Consider the following 22,613-nt stretch of genomic DNA (forward strand, 5'->3'; position numbering starts at 1 on the left):
AATGGGAGCCCTACTTTGGACCCCGGAAATGAAAAGAGCGGAATATTTTACGTTCAGATATGCCCTTGACCATTTTCCGAATTTGACCTCTGATGGTCATTAAAGGTCAAATCAAGGAATGGTTTGGCGCGCTGTCTTGAAAACAACGGGTTGCAAATAAATGACCATAACTAACGTTGTAGGATTTTTCCCTGGCTATATGACGGTGACCCTTGATTTGACCGTGACTTTCACCTTCAAAAACCGCACTATATCAGTTTTGGCATAAATCGGTTGATTTTTGAAATCGCATCCGCCATCTTGGATCCGCCATCTTGAACTAAAATTCCTCAAAAACAGATTTCAGATTCGTTGTAAGCGACCCCAAAAACCTCCCTATACCAAATTTGGCGTAAATCGGTTAATTTTTTGGAATCACGTCCGCCATCTTGGACTAAAATTCCTCAAAAACAGATTTCAGATTCGTAGTCAGCGACCCCAAAAACCCCCTATACCAAATTTGGCGTAAATCGGTTAATTTTTTGGAATCGCGTCCGCCATCATGAATCCGCCATCTTGGAAAATGGTCAAGGACATATCTGAACGTAAAATTTTCCACTCTTTTCATTTCATCAAAAGTAGGGCATCCCATTTGAAAAAATTAACTTGACCTTGAAATAACCTTGAAGGTCAAGGTTAAATCTAGGGTCACCATTGAATACCCAGGGAAAAATCCTAAATCTTTTGTCTGAATCATTTTTCCTCAAAATGCATTTTTCGAAAGTTATTGTCTTGTTTCCATACTTTTGGGACACGTTTATATTTTTAATTCTGACTACGGTTTCGTTCTCAGCTGATCAAAATACGTCGGCAATGATATGTCAGATATTATGTAGAGCAAAATGAATTTTGAACTATAATTAAGCAATTTTGGGTCCGTTTTCACCCTAAATATAGATTTTACAAGATACTGGTCGGTCGTGCATACATCTGGTCGAGACGAGAAAAAAGTGTCGAGATATCGAGAAATCGAGAAAATTAAAAATCACGCGCGTCGTAAGTTCTTGACTGGAGTTCGTTTCGTTCACGCGTTCAATTCGTTTCTCGACAAATAACTGAGTGGTTAAAGTGGTTTCTCTACCAGCTCATGATTTATTTATTTTAAGTTTTTAAGGCTTTAGTTTACTTTGATGTTTCTTATTTTTTTAATGTACAGGGTGATTCACTATATTTTTACCCCCTTTAACTTTTTTGTTTTAAGAGTTATAAAAAATGTGAAATACAAAAGTTGCACGATTTTTTATGAAGTTTTCGAGAATGATAGTAGAAAAACAAATGAAGTTCAAAAAAAATGGCCGCGGATGTTAACTTTGTTAATTTAAATGGAACACCCTGTATATTTTTACATATTTGGATAGAACGTTCCTTGTCGAGCATAGTCATATAGGGTTTGTTGGGTCCATACCTAATAATAGGCGAGATAATATTAAAAAACGAAATGATGTTTATTTATTAAGAAAATAAGACATCTTGTAATTGTTAGACCTCTTTCAGGCATTTCTGCCTTTTTTCCAATTACGTAAGGATTTAGATTTAGTTGTAATATATTTTGACATATCGGACATTGATATAGTCCAAAATGCGAATAGGTATTTTAAGTAAATCTCACTAATTAGACCGTGTGAGGCCAATTACTCATGGACAATCTTATAACGAGCGTTCAAATAAAAGCGTGGTCAAGTTGGTTCTGAAAATTTGGACGTAGGGCGAAGCGTATAGCAAATGAACTTAAACGTCATCTGTCAAAGCGCTATATCGCCGCTATCAATTTGAATATTTTGGTTTTAAAAAGCGTCTAAAATGGTGTTTTCTCAAGAACAAAAAGTGTTTATCATAGAGTCCTACTTTAGAAATGGACGCAAGATTGATGGAATATGGAAGTATTCTATTGAGGAATGTTTCATAGAATTTCAAAATCAATTTCCCGGCGTTGTTGAGAACAAAATTTTTCAAAGTGCAGTTCAGCGTTGTGTTAATGTTTTTCGTGAAACGGGCAGTGTAACAAGAAAAGAAGGAAGCGGCCGACCTAAAAAGCGGACTGAAGAATTAAAAGAAAATGTCCAACAAATAATGGAAAATGCGCTAAGAACTTCTGTACGTGTTTTATCACAAATGGTGGGAGTATCAGTCGGTACCTGCCACACAGTGTTAAACTATTCTACTACTATTCTACAGTGTTCTACTATTGTTTAACTTGTCAGCAAGAACTTCATGAAGTTGATTTTCCGCGACGGGCTGTATTTTGCGAATGGTTTTTAAACAACTACGGTGAACTTCATAATATCACCTTTTTTTCTGATAAAGCCTGGTTTCATTTAAGTGGTTACGTAAACTCACAGAATATGAGAATGTGGTCTTCATAAAAAACAGATAACTTTTTTGTCGAGGGCCCTCTACTCGCTCAAAAAATTGGAGTTTGGTGTGCTCTCAATTGAAGGAGGATTTATGGACCTATTTTTTTTAATGGTACTCTTACTGCGCAAACGTATAGAGAAGAAATTATCGCTCCTTTTGTTAACCAGCTGGAAAAAAAACGAAATTACAAACTTTTACTTTCAACAAGATGGCGCAAGGGCACATACGGCAGGCGAGACGATGAATATGTTGAGGGAAGTTTTCCAAAATCGACTAATAAGTCTCAATGCTGAACATGAATTTCCACCGAGGTCATGTGATATTACGCCGTGTGATTTCTTTTTGTGGCCTTACCTTAAAAACACTATTTTTGAACTGCCTATTCCTGATTTAAACCATCTGCAGGCTCGACTTTAGACAAGATTCGTGAAATTAACAATACCCCGAGTATCTTAGAAAATGTCTTTAATTCTTTAAGGAACAGGTGTGAAAAGTGCTTGGAACAAGGAGGGGGACACTTTCAGCAGCTGCTTTAATTTATTGTTATAACAAGGAGGGGGACACTTTCCGCAGCTCCTTTAATTGTTTGTTATTGTTATCACGATTATTCTTTAAAATAAAGTTATATAGTCATTAACGTTATTGAAACTGACAGCTGCTATATAGCTCGTTGAGAAATGAGGTTAAGTTGGTCGCTATAAGCTACTCCCTACGTCCAATGTGTCAGAGCCAACTTAGACCACGTTTTTATTTGAACGCTCGTTATATGGTAGGTCGTGACAGTGACAGGTAGTAATGTCATCATAACATTGTTATTGTTTGACAGTTTGTATTAGTACTTAATTAAAATGGGTTACACAGAAGTAGAAAATTGAAATATTATTAGGAATTAAAATAAACTATGGAGAATATCTTAACTACTCTATCTTAATTCCTATAATATTTAAATTTTCTACTTCTGTGTAACCCATTTTAAATAAATAATATTACAAACTGTCAAACAATAACAATGTTGTCATAATATTACCTGTCACTCTCACGGCCTACCATATAACTTTGTCCATGAGTAAATAAGCCCCTCACGGACTAATTAGTGCGATTTAGTTAAAATACTTATGCCCATTTTGGACTATATCAATGTTCGATATGTCAAAATATATTGCAAATAAATCCAAATCCTTACGTAATTGGAAAAAAGCAGAAATGCCCGAAAAACGTCTAACAATTACAACATATTTTACTTTCTTAATAAATAACGTTCTTTTCGTTTTTTAATATTATCTCGCTTATTGTTAGAGATGGACCCAACAAACCTTATATGACTGTGCTCGACAGGGAACGTTCTATCCAAATTTGTAAAAATAGACAGGGTGTTCCATTTAAATTAACAAAGTTAACATCCGCGGCCATTTTGTTTGAACTTCATTTGTTTTTCTACTATCATATTCGAAAATTTAATAAAAAATCGTGCAACTTTTGTATTACACATATTTTTATAACTCTTAAAACAAAAAAGTTAAAGGGGGGTCAAAATATACTGAATCACCCTGTACCTAATTATAAGTCTGTGTAGAAATTTTATTATAAGCATGATACCTAATGTTGATATTGATTATGAAAATATTTAGTTCCTGTTCCTTTAGTTGATTATTTTATTTTTATTTTGTTAATTAAAAGATTGTGATTATAAGTGATAAATTAATAGGAAGAACGCTTCTGTATCTTTAAATTAAAGATTTCTTTGGTTAAATTCCTTATTTACTATTTATTTAATTAAAAGACTGCATGATTCATGATTATTATTAATAACTATTATTGGGAGAAATCTACGATTCAAAACATTGAAATAAGTAAAATAAGTATATTGAAAGTGTTTAATAAAAAAACAATAAAATGTTTTTAAGAAGAAACTCAAAGTTTAATTTAGTTTTGTTAGTAGAAGTAGAAACATAAGTAATTAATAAAAATACTGAATAAATAATAAATGTTAATGATGATTGTTAAGTATAATAGTATGTTTATATTTAGCATTGCAATGCCAAAATTACGACTTTTTTAAGTTTTAGAAATTTTTGGAAAATTCGGGAATTCCCGGGAATTCCTAGTAGAGAATTCTCGAGACCCGAGAAAAAAAGTAGGCCGAGAAACCAGAAACCCTAATAAATCCTGACTACGCTATCGTTTCAACTCAGGCTCAAAATACGTCGGAAATAATATATTGGTTTGAACTTTTTGTGTGCCTAATATTCTATTAATTAAAATGGCCAACCTTAAATATTAGGAACCAAACTTTGACTAAAATAGTTTTATCGATTTATTGGCATCAAAATGAGCAGCACTACCAGAGTCTACATCTCTCACTCGAGTTTTTTTTGTCTACCAGTGTTATTTATATCCACTTTACTTTCGAAATAGTTATAGCTTCAGTATTTCCTTTTCTTTCTTATAATTTTTATCTCCAATAAATTGTAGAATTTTTATCACCATAGTTCAGTTCCATTTATAGTTTTCATTAAAAATTATGAGAATTACGAGTTCAGTTTCTAGCCTTTACAACGTCATTAAGATTTTTATTGCTTTATCTTGCCAAGCTGCGAGATGGTGATATTGGATTTAAGATGTATATAAAAATCCAATGTGACAACAGCAGGATTTATTAATTAAATTATTTTCGTACGTTTAAGTAACATAGATAGAAGCAGACTGCTGTCTATTTATTTTTGTAACGAACAAAATTTTCTCAAACACAAGGCCATAAGCAAAAATAGCTCAGATATAAATATATTTTTTCGCAAAATCAGAAATTAATTACGAGGATAAGGATTATTTCATGTTACTAATGGAATCTCAACTTTGATTCATTCATCCCTTTCTTTAAATTAATGTCAGATATTTTGATCTTTCAGAAAGTTTCTGATATACCTACGTTTGAAAAAATTTGTTGTCTGGCAGAGACTATTTAAATAAATAGTGACACATGTTCATCGCTACCCAATAAAATTTATAAATATAACTTTCCACATTTTTATTTGACATCAAAAAGTTGAAATAATTTCAAAACGTCAATTAATGATATTACGGACATGAAATATCCATAAAACCGAAATAGAAAAATATTTTCGTGACAACTTAAATTCATAAATATGTTTGTGTTGTAATAATATGACTGTAATTACGTATTAGAATCTACATACAGAAAAATTAACGTAAATAGTTTTTTTAACTGTCGTTGGTATATTGAATATTATCCAAACTTCTCTGCATGCATAGTTGTGATAAATGATTACATCACTTTTCATTAGTAATGTATTTTTATCAATTTTAAATCCATTTCCAGTAGATCATTTGATTACTTACGACTATGATGCTGCTAATTGCCAGTAAATGTATTCTCTACACAGTGATACTACAGACAATATAGCTTTGTTACAGACAACGCTTGGAATAGGACAGCGGATTTAACGCAGTTAGGTTTTTTAAACATAATTTCATTAATTAGCTACTATTTTCATCTTTTTGGTATGGAAATACTGCAGAAAACATATTTCGAAATAAACAAATTAATAATGATATTTTAAACAGCTAGTAACATATATTTTTTTAATATTTGATGATGCCATAATTTTTATAAATTATTTATAGTGGGTTATTAATAGTACGTTGCGGAAGCGGAATGTAGGTAGGTACAGGGTCTTTGTTTGTATTTTGACACCCATGGGTGTCAAACTTATAGCTTTAATCATTACAGATAGCAAAAAGAACTATAAATGAAAGATTTTTCCACAACGTATGATAAAAAAAATGTTTTAGCTCGTAACTCGGAAATGGCTAGAAATATAAAAACATCTCCGCCTAGTTGACTGCAATCTTTTACATGACAAAATATTCTGTAAAAAATATGTGATTCGCTATATGTTTCCACAACCTGTATAATACAGTTTTTTTAACATAGGTAATATCTTTTTCTTATATTGTTGGCTTGTTGGTCTCTAAACATGTTCCAAAGTTTTAGAACTAGTTTGGACCTGGATAAAGTGGGAAGAAAGGTTTATGAAATGAAACCTATAAATCCAAATGTCTAAAAAATGATTGTTCAAAACGACATTTACTAGGTATACTTAAAAAATGTCGGAGAATAAGAATTTTTTATTAAAAATTCAATACACCAGGGCACAAACAAGTTATGACAATTTAAATGCATGTAAAGCCCTATAGGAGGCGCCCTCTAATAATTTACAGCAAATTCGAGACCAGATTTCAATTTCTCACGCCATAAACTAAACTAAACTAACACCCTCTATCTATCTAATTTTAGATCAAGTAAAATGTGGAAACAAAAGGATTTCTTTGTATAGTAGCAGCTTTTTACACATTAATCTTTGTCAAAAGTGATGGAACAATAAATAATGTAAAATACTTCTTTAAATGATTGCATTATTTAATAATTTAAAATATCAGATACCTACCTATTTTTTATATTTAAAAGCATCGTTTTTAGTTTTTATTTTATAATCGTTTAGCACTAGCTATTCAGCCACAGGTAGATGACCTGTTTATTTTTGACTAGTGACTGACTATCAGCAGCTGGATTTTAATTGTGTATTTCTCATCTTGTGTTTACAACTTTTTTCTTTCAGAGGCAAATGAATAGTAGAGCAAGTAGTGAGGCAAGTTAATTAGTACTAATACAGTTCAGTAACTGTACTGACATGCTCACTTGTGTTCAGGGTGCGACATAATCCACCCTGACTCTTTTATTTTAAGAGAGGTTTATGTTTTTTTTTGTTTTCCTTACCAAAATCATGCCCGCTCGAATTCACATTTACGAAAACGCTGACGGTGAATTTTCCACGTATATTTTCATCCTGTCGTCTGTGATGCTGTCTGTTTACGTCATGTTACGATAATAATAACAACCAATATCCGTCTAATTTATATATTTTCATTCATTCAGCAGATACATTCACCGTGCTATGCATGCGTCGAAAAATACTGCTCGAATGCGTAGAAAAGCTATTTATAAAACTCCCACAACTTCAAGGTCATCGTATTTTTAAATATGCACTGTAATTTTAATAGAGGAAATATCGACTTTGTGAATTATCTGTGCTCTTAACGAAAAGAGACTTGCCGGGGGTTATAATCTCTCGTGGCTCAATTATGAAGGTATAAGTATTAATTATGGTTTGCTATTTTATTTCTGAGATATGTAAGACAGAATTTTCTTACACTCAGTGTTAATGCACTATTTTAAATACATTGAGTTCTAAGTTGGACACAAAACACATAATTAATCCGGCGATAACGTCTTGACAGTAGTCAGTTACTATATATAGACCAGGCGGTATCTGTTTTGGTTTGGGTGAATCGTATATCCACGGAGATTTTTTTCTTTTTGGCTTTCAAATATCACTAGAAATGAAAATTTTTCTATGCGTATAAAAAAAACGAGGGCTTAACTTTTGGCGGCACAATATGTTTAAAAAAATGGAAAAATGTCATATTTTTCTTCCTATTTAATTATGTATTAGAGTTGATTTTAGGCGAAAATGAAGCAGGAAAAAAATGTTTGTAATTAAATTTTTTATTAAATGTGACTACTCGAATGAATCATGATTATTATGGTAAAAATCGAAAAAATCGCAAAAATGGGGTTAAAAACAATACTTTTTAGGGATTTTTTTTGGGGTATTTAAATTGGGTATAGGACCTTTATCCTTGGCTCAAGAAAACTTCATGTTATGTAGAATTACCGCACCAAATTTCATCAAAATCGATTCGATAGATTTTGCATAATAATTTTGCAATCCAGATTTAAAAAAAATTTGCAACTTTGCACAGCAAAAACCAAGGCCCTTAGACAGTTGAAAATTTAATCACATATAGCAGGGCTTTCAAGCTTTCAAACGTTTGTTGAAAAATTCGAATCCGTCAATTAGGAGAGCTCTGGCGCTTGTTTAAACATTGGTCGAATTTTTGTACTTATAAACAATTAAAATAACTGAGAATATTCAATCAAATCAAATTTTTTAAAGCAGCAATTATTAGTTCGGCTCGTGGACTTGATAGGTATAGATACAGATGTTAAGCGGCGAATTCGCCATATTAAAAAAAATGTTTAGGAACTGTCAAAGTTTTTCGTCCATCACGATAATTAATTGGTACTGGCACTTTTATGCTTGCTATAATTCAAATATTTCTTTAAAATTCCTCTCGTTTCTTTTTTTATTTAAAAGTTTCTGGATATTTTTAATTTGTGACACAATAATTAATATTTAGTGAGCGTTTCGGTAACACATCAAAAATAATATCAGTAATTGAAAACATTTCGCTAAAAATGCCAATTAAAAGAGCAAATTCAAAATCATTAAACAGATTCAAGAAGCCATTACTCTGCCTAACTGATATTTGATCGGAAGTTATGTCGTCAACAATTTCGATGAATACTTGTTTTATAGAATCCCATTCATTACACAGCCCCACAAAAAAAAAGTGTTGGGACTTGTGGGTCGGACATATGTATTCCCATGTATTTTTCGACGCTGAATCCGATCCCGAGCTCAGAAATAGCCCTCCACGTCTGGAATTGGCCCCAGGGGCCAAAAATGGCCTCTATATGGCCTGAAAGATGGATTCCGGAATGAGGCGAGGTCGAAGGTGCATTCTAAAGCCAAAGCCGGATTTGTGCTCGAAAAGATTATTGGCCAACTGGAATTCCCCGTTTAGGACCAGGAAAATGACCCCTTAGGGGCCGGAAAATCGTGTTTCGGACGTCGCAAAAGCAACAGTGGTATTTTTATGTACTTTTAAATTCTGGAACTCAGAGTGTGCTCGAAAAGTTTATGGCCAACTGGAATTCCCCGTTTGGGACCGGGAAAATGACCCCTTAGGGGCAGAAACACGATTTTCCGGCGTCGAAAAATACATGGGAATACATATGTCCGACCCACAAGTCTGAACACTTTTTTTGTGGGGCTGTGTTATTTATAACTTTCACAATATTTGAGTTAGATGTCCAGCGTATTGAAACGGAGGTAGGTATTATTCTTTTGATGATTGTATCAGCTATGTGAGTTCTTTTTGCAGAATGGTGAAAAAATGGGGGAAAACCAGTTACATTTGCAAAGAAAATACGATACTTTGATATACTATTACAGCTTTGCTGTAGAACTAAATTTAAACGGTATGCTGCACAATGTACAAAAACGGCTTGTCCATTTACTTGATCTGCCATTACACTAGCCCCATCGAAACACTGTCCAACTAATTTTGAACGATATTCATATTTTTCAATACGTTTTGTTACTAAATTAAAAAGAGCGTCAGCTGTTCGGTCAAAACTGACGCCAAAAAAGCCGAAAACTAACTTTCCCGCACTGCTGACATATCTAATTATTATGCTACATTGGGACTTTTGTGCAATGTCCGTCGATTCGTCCACTTGAATTGAAAAATAATTACATTCTGGTACAAAACAAATATTAATAAAGAACCGTTATAACCGTGCACTGGGCAACGTATCGTATATGTTTAAACACGATAGACAGGCGATCGGCGATGACGATGAAAATGCTGCTTCAACTTTTGCATCACTCGTTCTCTCACGCCGTAGTTTACACATGCGTTGGCTGCCTCGTTGCCATGACAACCGCCGTACGGAGAGCTACGGAGAGAAGCATATACATACTAATTTCAGTATGAGTCACTTGCGTATACTATACGTTGTATGGTATGTACGAGGTTGATGTTCGCGCTCAACGAAGGCAATTATTTTTTAGAAGGTGTTCACCGCGGAATTATTCTGTTTATTTCTGCGTATAAGACAAACAAACACAATACATTTTCAATATAGAATTATACCTATACGAGTATTATAAAATTTATATAAAATTAAAATGAATTTTAAATTGCACAACCAAACGGAAATTTTAGGTGAAGCGGTGCGTCACTTGCATCACCCGACGAGCCACCACTGGGTTACACCTTTTAGTTATTGCAAAAAAAATGTTTATATCGTTCCCAGACCATATGTTTATAAATAAATAGCTGTAGCGAGGATTCGTACCATGAATTGAAAGCAGTGAAAATTCTGGAATACGTTTTTAGGTGTCCTCTATGATATCGAACAATAATTGTGAGCGTACACCTTTTAGTTATTGCAAAAAAATTGTTTATATCCTGCCCAGACCGTATGTTTATGAATAAATAGGCGTAGCGAGATTAGTACCATGAATTGAAAGTAGAGGAAATTTTGGAATACGTTTTTAGGCATCCTCTATAAGATCGAACAACAATTGTGAGGGGTACACCTTGTAGTTATTGCAAAAAAATAGCTCTAGCGAGATTCGTACCATGAATCAAAAGCAGAGAAAAATCAGGTATACGTTTTTATGTGTCCTCTTTTGGAAAGGAATGGAGTGTACAGTACTGAATTCTTCAATTCTAAATTTACATTTAAATTTATCATTACATACTATGCGATTACGATTTTAATTACTGATTCACAGAGACCACCCCAATGAGGGTTTCGAGGTAGAACAAATTTCCATGTTATTTCATTTGGACTTAAAAATTCTTGAATTGCGTGTATCGTTTGTTTATTTTTAAAAAATTCAAATAATTTTCTTAATTGATTTATAGATCCGAGAAAATTCATAACATTGTCACTGCATTATTGTCGGACTCCCGCTTTGAGAAATAAATCTTTTAAGAGTTAAAAAAAAATGATTCGGTAGAAAGACTTGATACTAATTCAATGTGAATTGCCTTTGTAACCATGCACACAAAAATTACAATGTAACATTTTATAACTGGTGCCTTACATAATCTTCAAGATTTTATAAAAAATGGAGTACGATAATCTATTTCTATTTTTTGAAATGGTCGTGCTATGGAAACTCTATCTTTTTGTAAATTTGCCATTATTTGTTGACAAAACTGAGTTGGAAATCTAAAACAGGTAATACAATGCTTTATAATTCGCTTTATTTGTCGTAATGCATTAAGGGGCCAAAATGTGAGTCTAATATTAGAAGCACAGTTTGTGGACCTGCGTGACCTAATCTTAACTGTCCTCTTTTTAACAATAATGTGACTACATGATTTTTCGATGGCAATAAAATTAGGTATGTTTGTGTATAAGGTGTTTCTGCATGAGCTAAACGTCCACCAACACGTAGAATCTTAGATTTATCTAAAAATGGATTTAATGAAATAATACTTTTATTAGATATTGTCTTATTAGACTGAAGTTCTGAAATTTCATTTGGAAAATATTTACCTTGCAGAATTTTCACAATCACAAAAAGCGAATTATCTAGGACGCCTAAAAACGTATTCTAGTTTTCAATTCATGGTACGAATCTCGCTACAGCTATTTATTTATAAACAGACGGCCTGGGCACCATATAAACAATTTTTTTGCAATATCTAAAAGGTGTACCGTCACAATCGTTGTTAGATATTATAGAGGATACCTAAAATGTATTCCAGAATTTTCACTGCTTTCAATTCATGGTATGAGTCCTCGCTACAGCTATTTATTTATAAACATATGGTCTGGGAACGATATAAACAATTTTTTTGCAATAACTAAAAGGTGTAAATTTTCAATTTTTATTCGACATCATAGAGGACGCTTCTCTGCTTTCAATTCATGGTACGAATCTGCTTCTCGCTACAGCTATTTATTTATAAACAGACAGCCTGGACACCATTTAAACATTTTTTTTTGCAATTTATAAGGAATGTACCGTTACAATTTTATTTGTGGATTTAGTAGGAAAAGAGGTATAACTTTTCTTTTCTAAAGAAGTGGGACAACATTATTATTGCACAAAATTGCATTTGCATGTAATACAAGTTCATAATTTCCATAAACCAATGTTTATTTTAGGGACCAATATCCCTACACTATTTTATGATTATTTTTAAGCGTATAATACGATTTTTTCCGTTTTAAACAATAATCAATACTTTATATGAGGTGTTGTGACGGAAGTGGAGCAAATATTTTATTATTGTATGGAAGTAGGTGGAAACCAGTTCGAACACTTAATAAAATAACATTTTCCATTCATTGATATTTTGCTTACGCTTTAAGTGATGATTTTATTGACATATCCAAACCAAAATTTAAAAAGTCGTATGTCGTCGTGAACAGAATTTAAAAGGCTTTAAAATGAGGTGTCACTCAACATAGGGTGCTATTTAAAGTTTAAGGGTATTTTACGCCCCTGCTTAAGGGGTAGCTTCCAAGAAACCAACACTTACGCTCCCCTTGAAAAGAAAATCGACTTGTCTCAGGTTTTTTTGGTTTGTTTTTTAATACCCATATTTTCTAGACGGGAAATTTTAATTGAAACACCCTGTATGTCTGCAGCCTTTAATTAAGAAACTCGGTATTCGATCATGACTAGAAGTCTATTCTTAAGTTTATTGATAGAAGTGATTATATTGACTTCTGAGAGTTATTACCAATTCATTAACTAAACTGAGGTTCTGTATAATCGTAATTAATGTCAGCTAAGGTATTTGCTATTCTAGATTTGTTTCTTTTACCATTCAAAAAAACTTCTCTATACTTCCTCAAACTTCCTCGGACCTTCTCTAGACTGCTTCGTAATTCCTCCATATAAATGTTTAACATTCTCCGCATTTTCTATTAAAGATAATACTGCGCATGCGTTTACCGTACACGTATGCGCAGTTTGGTTCCAACTTCCCGACTTCCTCCACACTTCCTCCAGACATCATCAACTTCCTTGGAATTCCTAAAAACTTCCCCAACTTACTTCGGAATTCCTTTCATTCGGAATACCTTTCGACTTCCTCAACTTCCTTATAACTTCCTCCAACTTCTTCCCGACTTCCTGGGGAAATGTACAAAAACTTCCTCAGCGGTTTACCACTCGATTAATTCTGACTAAACGCTATTGATATACTTGATTTTATTTTATTTTATGAGTTCTAAGTTATATGAATTTATTATAGAGCATGGTGTTTGAATATTTTTCCAATCGCTTACTACTAAAGTCAGTTAGAAATCACGCGAAAACCACTTTTTAGATAATATCTCAATGCAAACACGAACTGATCCAAGAATTCTGATTTTAGATTCCGATTTAGTGTATATACTAATCTGGTACACCTTCCCGGCACAACTTGTTTTGTGGTGCATGCAAGGTACTTTCCTATTTTGCTTGTCAGAGATCCATGGATTATGACTCTGGGTTATGTCTTGTAACCGACCTAATAATACATACAGTTGGCCGTTTACAAAACAAATAAGGTGTTCGGCTTCTCAGTGAAGTGGTTCGAAGAGACTCAGCGTTGAGCAAATGATATTAGTAGGGCGCCAGACAAATTTCTACCACAGAACACCCCAATAGTTACCTTACCTCAAAATTTGTCAAACTCAGGCAAAATAAAACGATACCAAAAGTCAATCTATACTAAAGTTTTATTATTTGAGATATTTTTACTGATAATATATTTCATAGATCTAATAAACAATAAACTTAAATAACAAAAATAATTAATGGTAAATCCGCTCGCTAAGAGAGGAAAAAAAATCAAGCGTAACTAATCTGATCATTCCTAAAGCAGAAATTAAGTTAGGAGAAAAAGGTTAAAGCGGTATGGACGCAGTAAAATACCAAGTAAGCATATATCAAAGCGTCGCTCGAGCTCAAGCGCATGCGCTAGTCGTCTTTTTTGCAGACGGATGGTAGTAATAACGCCGACTATATAAGCACCTTAATTTTCGCCTATATACAAAAATGTATAGCAGTAAATTGTATGAAATAAAAGATGAAAAATTCTTATTATTTCTTTTATACCTCACACATTGAGCAAACTTACGGCAATAACTACTGTGTCAATAACACAGCCAATATTTTAAAGCATAACCAAATTACTACCTAAACATTAGCATATAAAACCATTTAAAAAAAAAGAATATATATAGGCATACAATTATATATAGATAGATAGCTACTAAGCTTCCTGGACTCTGATTTAGCTGCACCACCGTTGTTGTCCACTAGATGGAGGGGTCCAATAGTTGATGTAGGTACCACTGTTGCAGTCGACCGTCCAATAGTCCACACAGAGAGTACTTCCGCGAGTAACGGTTCCTTTGTTCGTTTGCAGTGGAGTCTGCGGTGCGGTGGATAATCTTCACCACAACACGTGAAAGTTCGACTTGACTTGAATTCGTCCAAAGAACCCTAGTAATTATTATAAATTAGTAATTAAATTGTGACACAAGACTAGACACATAACTATAAGTAGTATAATCGTATTATTTAACTAAATTATTGAAAAACACATTACTGTAAATTACCAGTTTTTGAAATCAACGTAGCAACGCCGCACCACAGTAACAAAGTATAATCAAAAATAGGTAGTAACATTGAACTAATTATCCAAACAAACATCACTGAAGCAACAACATCGATGTGAAATCTATATAACACAGTACTCAACCCTCGTGAAGGGGTTCCTGATTCACTATTTCCACTGTTAGTGGCAGAATAACAATTGGTTGTACTTCTTCTCGGTGGAGTTACCAGCACTATCACCAAGCACTCTTTTAATTTTAACGAAGTGAAGGGGGAGACTTTATCCTGATATCCACTGGTATTTGTTGGATGTTTCAAACAAAAATACTTCTTGTATTCCACGTAACCACTCCAACTATATATTACGCGAGTTGAAAATCTTAATCCTACAATGAGATGATCCAGAAAATCACCGATTTTCACAACGCGTTCCCCACCAGTCATCAAATCGTACACCAGCCTAATCTCTCTGCCTTCCGCGAAAAACAAAGAGCCATGTTGTGCAAAACCGTACTTATCTTATCAACTTCGACGTCACCTGTTACATGAGTGTTGTATAATAATGAAAAAATTATATTAACGGTCGGTAAAAGGAAGCACAAAAAACAAGCGCTTAGGGGGGCAATTCTGGAAGGAAGCCTAAATAGTCGAAGATAGGCAGTTGAAGTGAGAACAGTGCGCAGATAGGTAGTAAGACGATCGACGGACAGTGTAGTGTGAAAAATATAGAAGTAGTGGGAAATTAAGTGTCTTATGATTGTGATGGTTATAGATGTTTCATGATAATAATTCTTTGTATGTTTAGCTTTCATTGTCTTACGCCCAGGGGAGTATATTTTTCTAAGATAAAATTGTTACAATTATTATTAAAGATTGCTCATTATATAATCTTTTAACTTGTTTTATCACGATTACGTTGTTCTTCGATTTCTTGTTCTCACTTTATGTCATAAACATATAAGAGCTTTGTTGAATTTACTAACATTTTCGCCCTTGATTATTATTTATTATTGTTGTTGTTCTCCGAAATCTCAACTCATAGCTGGATTGCCTCCCGTATGGGACTCCAGTACCTTACCTATTATTATAATTATTATTGTTATTGTTGTTATTATTGTTGTTGTTATTATTATTATTCTAACCTCTTCAGTTTTACTTGGAAGTGTGTATGTCTAATTTGAGTGAGATGACATTTAGTGAGAAATTAAATAAGTCCAGTTTTAATTATCATTAGAATGTATGCCTTTGGTTAGCGGTTGGTTTGTATTTATATTTGGGTGGTAAGAGCAACGATCGTGGGTTTCTCTGCCATGCTCTTTCCCCACAGGAGCTCTAGGTGAGCCTGGCACTCTCGTTCTATGTTAAATGGTTGTTAATGTTTTTGTTGTTCTTTCTATCGTCACTTGTTTAATTTGAAGATTGTTGTACATAAATAATAAAGTTAGGTGTATTTACGCTGCTTTTGTTTTATAAAATTAAACCAAACATCCCCCCTAAAAAAGTTAGTAACCAGCGCCTTCCGGTCAATATAAAAATATATACACACAACGTAGGTATTCCTTATGACGATCACATATTTTTGGCCACAACTATATTTTCTTTTTTTCGATCGAACCCTGGGTATGTTATACTACAATGTGACCAAAGCCGTCCCGCGGACACTCGCGACACACGGCGGTAGAGGCTTGATCTTAATCATACTCCACTAGAGTTCTTCTTGGAAATGATAGTACGTCAACTCAAACCAAGAACGGCAACCAATTTAACACGAGGAACATTAAATTACTGAATAAATAAAGTATCAATAAATTTCACGTTACAGTCTCTTTTATCGTGTATGTGTCTTATGATGTGTGTGTCACGGTAATCAAGTAGGATGCACTGTGAGTTTGCTCAACACCTAATGCTGATGGATTAGTAGCGGGGAAATTGCCTGTTGTGCATTGCGTAGGATAATTGGAGCCACAGAACGGGTGGAGCACAATACCAGCATACTGCAACTCCCATTGTATAACTCAAGTCGGCATCTCGAATAGGTATCAAAAACAGTACGAAAATGCATAGATCCGGTTTGATAACTAATATCACATATGATACTGATTGTGCAGTGCAGCTTGGTTTCAGGATATGGTGCAATCTTTGCTCCTACAGTTAGAAGAACGTTAACAGTGACTAAACCAGGAGCCCTAACAATGCGTCATGTAGTCAGACACAGAGGATGTCGTTCACGGTGGCTCCGCCTAGACCTACTACTGCGCATCCTATGATCAGAGCTGAGATGAATTGATTATACACCGCGGTCGAAATTATAGAGAGTGACTAAGACATAATATATATACACTATTACTATAATGCGCATAGAATATAAAATGATATTTATAACGGTTCAATATTATTTATCTTTGTGCCGGTCACTACGCACATCGATAGAATCTATAATCGTCTATAGACTGAGTTACACTGAACGTCGATCTATATTCTATCTCTGTCTTTTGCACTCGGTAGGGAATAGAGAAATTCTTTTTTTAGTGGGTGTAAACGGACTTGATTTAGTCGTCCTGAGAAACGTCATAACATAAGCGTAGACGAGTGGTCTAATTCCATTGCTATAATAAATTTATAAATTAAAAAAACACAACTGGGACGTTTTAAAATGCTGTAATAATTAAAATGGATCAAGGTGCCGGTTATAGCAATCTGTAAAAAAATATTAGATGTTATGTTTTATTATCTTTTTTCAATATTTTCTATATCTTGCTGCCTTTTACGCAGACACGCCAATAGATTTTCGTTCCCGGCACGCTTCATCCCCCTTAATAGTCCAAAAGCTAGCGATGAGTCACTCTCTATAATTTCGACCGCGGAGTATAGGCTATATCATATCCTACACATATTTAGTGTTTAATGGACACATATTTACAAACAGAAAGCAGAGTACATTAATATAATATGTAGTCATAGACACATCTATTAACTGGATAAGGGTGATCATGTATATTTTCAAATCATTTACAGACATATTTAGTGACCATTCACTAAGGAAGGATCGACCCATCATTAGGATACTTGTTTTAAGTATTTATATTTATTTTCCTTTAGTTACACATATACTGAAATGACTGCATAATGAGTAACCAAATATTTACTATGTCATCACAGCATTGGACTACCGATTTCCACATTTCCCAACATCCTCTAACCCTTAATTTCTCCTTTCAAGAAAAACATAATCTTACAAATAGTAAATAATTAAAAGCGAATTAGCAAATTATTTTTTCTGTATATTCTACTGAAAATTTGTCAAAAACGATATTAAAAATGACTGTGGTAACAAACACTGAATTAAAAGTTGCAATACGATTACGTTTATGCAATTTTTTTCTATTTTGATATGTTTATACTCTGAAACATAAACAAAACCTTGATATAAAAGTGAAGACGCAATATATTGTGTTAATTGACAATACTACTTATTGATATTCATTTCTAAATAAAAACGATATACATCGTCTTTCAATTCTTTTTAGATTTTAGATAGACCGTAAGTAAGTGATAATTTGAAAATTCATTTCTAAATAAAAATGATATACATCGTCTTTCAATTCTTTTTAGATTTTAGATAGACCATAAGTACGTGATATTTTGAAAATTACTTTCTTACCGTATCCTGTTCTGCTCCAATTATGATACAAAAATTTGTTTTTCTATGAATTATGAAGTATCAATGCTGACTGAACTACTGAATGTTCTATTTCAAACTCGAACTACTTTCTCAGTAGACTTTTCAATGTACGTTCCTATTCCAGAATCAGCTAAAATTGTTGCAAAAGAGAGATACGAATGCAGTAATTTGAAACATGAAGCAATTTGTCTTGCAATATCTAATAAAAAAAATCTACAATTCTTAGGTGCAATTTAGAAATGTCAATGTAAAACGCCCTCTGCGTATGTCAGAAATCAGGAATTTTAATCATAACCACGCAACATTTGTCTTCTAAATCTTAAAGCAGTAATGGTTCTTCTGTTCTCTATATCCTGTGAATCTTCATTATTAAAATAACCCGAAAAAAGGTGTTCTCATATAGGATAATGTAAATTAGGTATCTTAATCAATAAAAAATTTTTATATAAGGAGTTCCTAATTTAATTTCTACTTTGGTCAAAATCCTAGATTCTTTTGGACGATATCCAACCCATTTACGTTTCAAGTAGGGCACCAGTTCGACAATCTTTTTATAGAACAAATTGATTATATGTTGGAAAGTTAACTGTCAAGACCTTATACAAAAAATAAATTACAGTGTACGATAATTCAATAAACAAAGAAATCTAAATAAAAAATTTAGATAAATTTGGAACAAATACACTGAAGATGAATTTTTCCAGACAAAACGTCTGAATCTGGTTCGGGCTGAGGTAGTACAGTATTGGGGGTCATGAAGGCTTTCAAAAAAGGTTACAAAATTTCCAAGGTCGTATTTAAAAAAATGCAGTTGATGATGGTCCTGGAGAGACGAAACGTTACATACAAAAATTGATTATGCCATTCGATAGAGGGCAAAAAGTGGTCATGAAAAAGTGTTGTTCTTTTTTCAATATCGCCTCAAACAAGGCTGAAATGAAACAAAAACGGTCGTTTTTTTTTCAAATATTTCGAAAACTGATCATGTTAGCCTTGATTTTTTAGAGGCATAATGTTGGTCCCCTAATTACGCAACTTTGCCTCCATTTAAGCTACTTCATAGCTCTTACCATTTCCGAGATCCCTGTAGTGACAAGCGAATCTGTAACAGCCTGTATATATAGAATTTCAACATGGCAGATATTAAAGAAATGAGGACCAAAATCAAATGACTATTGGTCTGATTTCTATGATTGCTTATATATGGCATACTAAAATCTGTTCTTATATAAACATTTTAACAATATTTCGAAACTGTTGTCGAAAAAATACTATTAGATACTAGAATAAAAATGTACTAGGTATGTTTAAATATACTTTTTATACCTTCAATATTTAAGGAAGAAATCTAGGAGAACCATTACTAGCAAAATATCTTTGAAATTTAATCATCCACTCACCCCGTATCTTCTTACGTATCTTACAAATTTAAATACTGCTACTAAGATTATTACAACAGGATATTCAGATTTCATCGTAGTGGGGTGTGGGTAAAAAAGTATTAATTAAGCGAACTTTGGATGAACTTCGTCTATACTTTATACTCCGTTCTAAAAGAATGTCTGCTGTTTTCTAAGCATCCTATAATTTTATACTAAGAAACCGCATGTATCATAATCAGAAGAAAGTTTTTTTTATATATAATTTATCTTCTAAACAAGTCCGAGTCAAGAAAATTGTACAAACAATAAGTTTCTGTCATGTTCCCGTTTACGTTTTGAGAAATGAGGTGATAAATTCATGCCCTACCAGTGTCTTTAAGGCGTTCGCTCGGACAATCTATAAATATAAAGGTATATACGTATGCGCAGCATCCAACACATACTCGTAACAAGGCGAAAATAGTTTTTTAATACTTCGGAAACAAACTGTACAACTCAGTATTTATAGACCCAATAAAATAAGCTGGCCGTGGCACCGTGCCTGAAAAATTAAAATCACTGCGTTGTGATCACAGTTGCTTTGTTATTGTTGCGCTGAACAGCTGATTTTTGTTTTGCTCCATGATGTCTCCCAAAGTACAAGTTTTACCGCTTAGTTACCTGTGTTTGAAGGTCGTATCCAACCAGCTTATATACGCGCTGTCAGACGAGGAAGGAAAGTACTATGAAGTTGTAGAAAAATACTTCTTAGCTGCTACCTACGAGGTGCTACAAGACCTATTGAAAATCATTTTAAATTCTGTTAACTTAGATGCTAGTATCCGTTATGCTTGCCTTGAAGTTTTGCTAAGAGAGGACGTTAAGAAGCTTGACACTGGTATATTCCCTCAGTTCTACTATCGCAAGATACTAGAAACCATAGCGTATAAAGGAAAAAGGTTACAACAATTAAATATGAAAGGTGTTTGGGTGCGTGACTATCCAGAACAGTTGTGCAAAATGATAAGACGTTTAAAGCATCTGAAGACTTTAACGATCCCTCACATGGCAGATGACAGTATTATTGATGAAGTTTTGAACCTAAAAAAATTAACAATGTTGGATATTTGTGGAGAAGCTTGTTACACCGTAGGAGGTATAAGAAAACTCAAGAGTGATACCTTAAGAGTTCTTGACATAGGCAATTTTGGTAAGATAGACCTTTGCCAAGAAGAAATTAGTGGTTACGAACTAGTAGCTCAAATAATAGAACAATTACCCAACTTAATCTCCATACGTACGTATTCCTACACTGGCAGTGCTTTGTGGTTAATCTACAACAAAAATCCTAAATACAGGAGTAAATTGATGTATTTACACGACACGAGAACGACTTTGGAAACAATGGATAGTATAATAAAGTTGTGTCCGGACCTAGAAAGCATTCACTTGGACACTCCTGAGAGTGGGGTAATGGAAAAATTAAGTCAACTTCGGAAACTGAATAGTTTAAAACTAATTAAACCCAGTTTGGACGAAGTGATCAACTATCTGAAAGTGTCAGGAACACAGCTACAAGTGTTAAAACTAAACCACAACAAAAAGTTTTCTTTAGATTTGTCACAGATCTGTCTGCTGGTCCCCAACCTACAAACTGTCGAGTGTTTTCAAATGAAACTAACTTTCACCAACTTGAATACCTACTCCATGGCTTTACAAAATGTGGAACTACTTTATTGCGATATGTCTGACCATGTTGTGAGATACATTCTAACCAACGCCCCTTTCTTAAAGAGGATGGTTGTGGGTTGTGTGATAAACATGACGGACGGAGATATTTTTAGACTGTGTGCCGAGTGTAATTTCCAAAACTTAGAAGAGTTGTGGTTTTCTTGTGCGAGGTGTCTCACAGCTACTTCTGTGGAACTACTGATGGGACACTGTCCCAATTTGAGGGTAATAGGACAGTTGAATGGCTGGGACATGCATCAAGACGAACTTGATTATTTGAGAGCTATAATAGCTGCTACTAATACAGATTTAACACTGTTACCGGTAGGAAATTTCTTGTAAATTGATATCTAGTTCAATTAATTGTTAGCGTTTATATAAAAACTATGTGATATATTTTTTAAATAAAATAGATACATTTTACAAATTTTTATATTATATTGAGACTGTTACTGTTAACAATAAATGGAGTATTGTAACTGGGATAATTAAACCACTAGAATCAGATAATTTAGATATACAGTGTGTCCAATTAAGTCGGCACCATATGAGAAATTTTTTTATTATTGGTTTTATGAAAAAAAAAATTCTTGATAAAAAGTTCTGCATAGCCTAAAACCCAAAATGAAGTAATCAGATTTCAATTTTTTGCAGTCGTATACGAGGTTTGTCGAAAAATGTAAATTTTGCTCAAGAGTAAAGTACCTTTATTTTTTACAATATGGACAATCATTATTAAGGAAAGATATTCAATATTATCCATCTACCATTAAAAAACAGATTTTGTTATTTTTACGAACTCTTCTCTGTATCAGCATTGATAATTTACGTCTAGAGATCGACATTAAATCTAGGATGCACTGACAAACCAATGAATTTAATACAATAAATGTTTTATGATTTGTAAAATTAAGTTATAATTTATTTGTTTATTTCATAATATGTTTATTAGAGATCTCAAGTGTTGTAGTAAAATATGTTTTAGTAAATATATTTCACAATATACAGGGTGTTTGTGGTGCGAAATATTTTAGGGGGTGGCTGCCGAAGTTATTTTGTGAAAAAAGTTCATATAAACGTAGGTCGATATATGCTTCATTT

The 22,613-nt window shown here is 33.4% G+C and overlaps 1 protein-coding gene across 1 annotated transcript; it reads left to right on the forward strand.

Annotated features, from left to right (window-relative positions):
- The first annotated feature begins 20,392 nt into the window (after window positions 1–20,392).
- On the forward strand, window positions 20,393–21,952 carry LOC108913828. The gene has a single exon (XM_018719464.1). The coding sequence runs from the start codon at window positions 20,424–20,426 to the stop codon at window positions 21,852–21,854; it is 1,431 nt and encodes a 476-aa protein (XP_018574980.1). The 5' UTR covers window positions 20,393–20,423; the 3' UTR covers window positions 21,855–21,952.
- The last annotated feature ends 661 nt before the right edge of the window (window positions 21,953–22,613 follow it).

The sequence above is a fragment of the Anoplophora glabripennis genome, unplaced genomic scaffold, assembly GCF_000390285.2.
Source record: "Anoplophora glabripennis isolate ALB-LARVAE unplaced genomic scaffold, Agla_2.0 scaffold819, whole genome shotgun sequence".
Lineage (NCBI taxonomy): Eukaryota > Metazoa > Arthropoda > Insecta > Coleoptera > Cerambycidae > Anoplophora > Anoplophora glabripennis.

Coding starts and splice junctions, on each gene's coding strand:
- LOC108913828 (XM_018719464.1), top strand. CDS start 20,424: ATGATGTCTCCCAAAGTACAAGTTTTACCGCTTAGTTACCTGTGTTTG.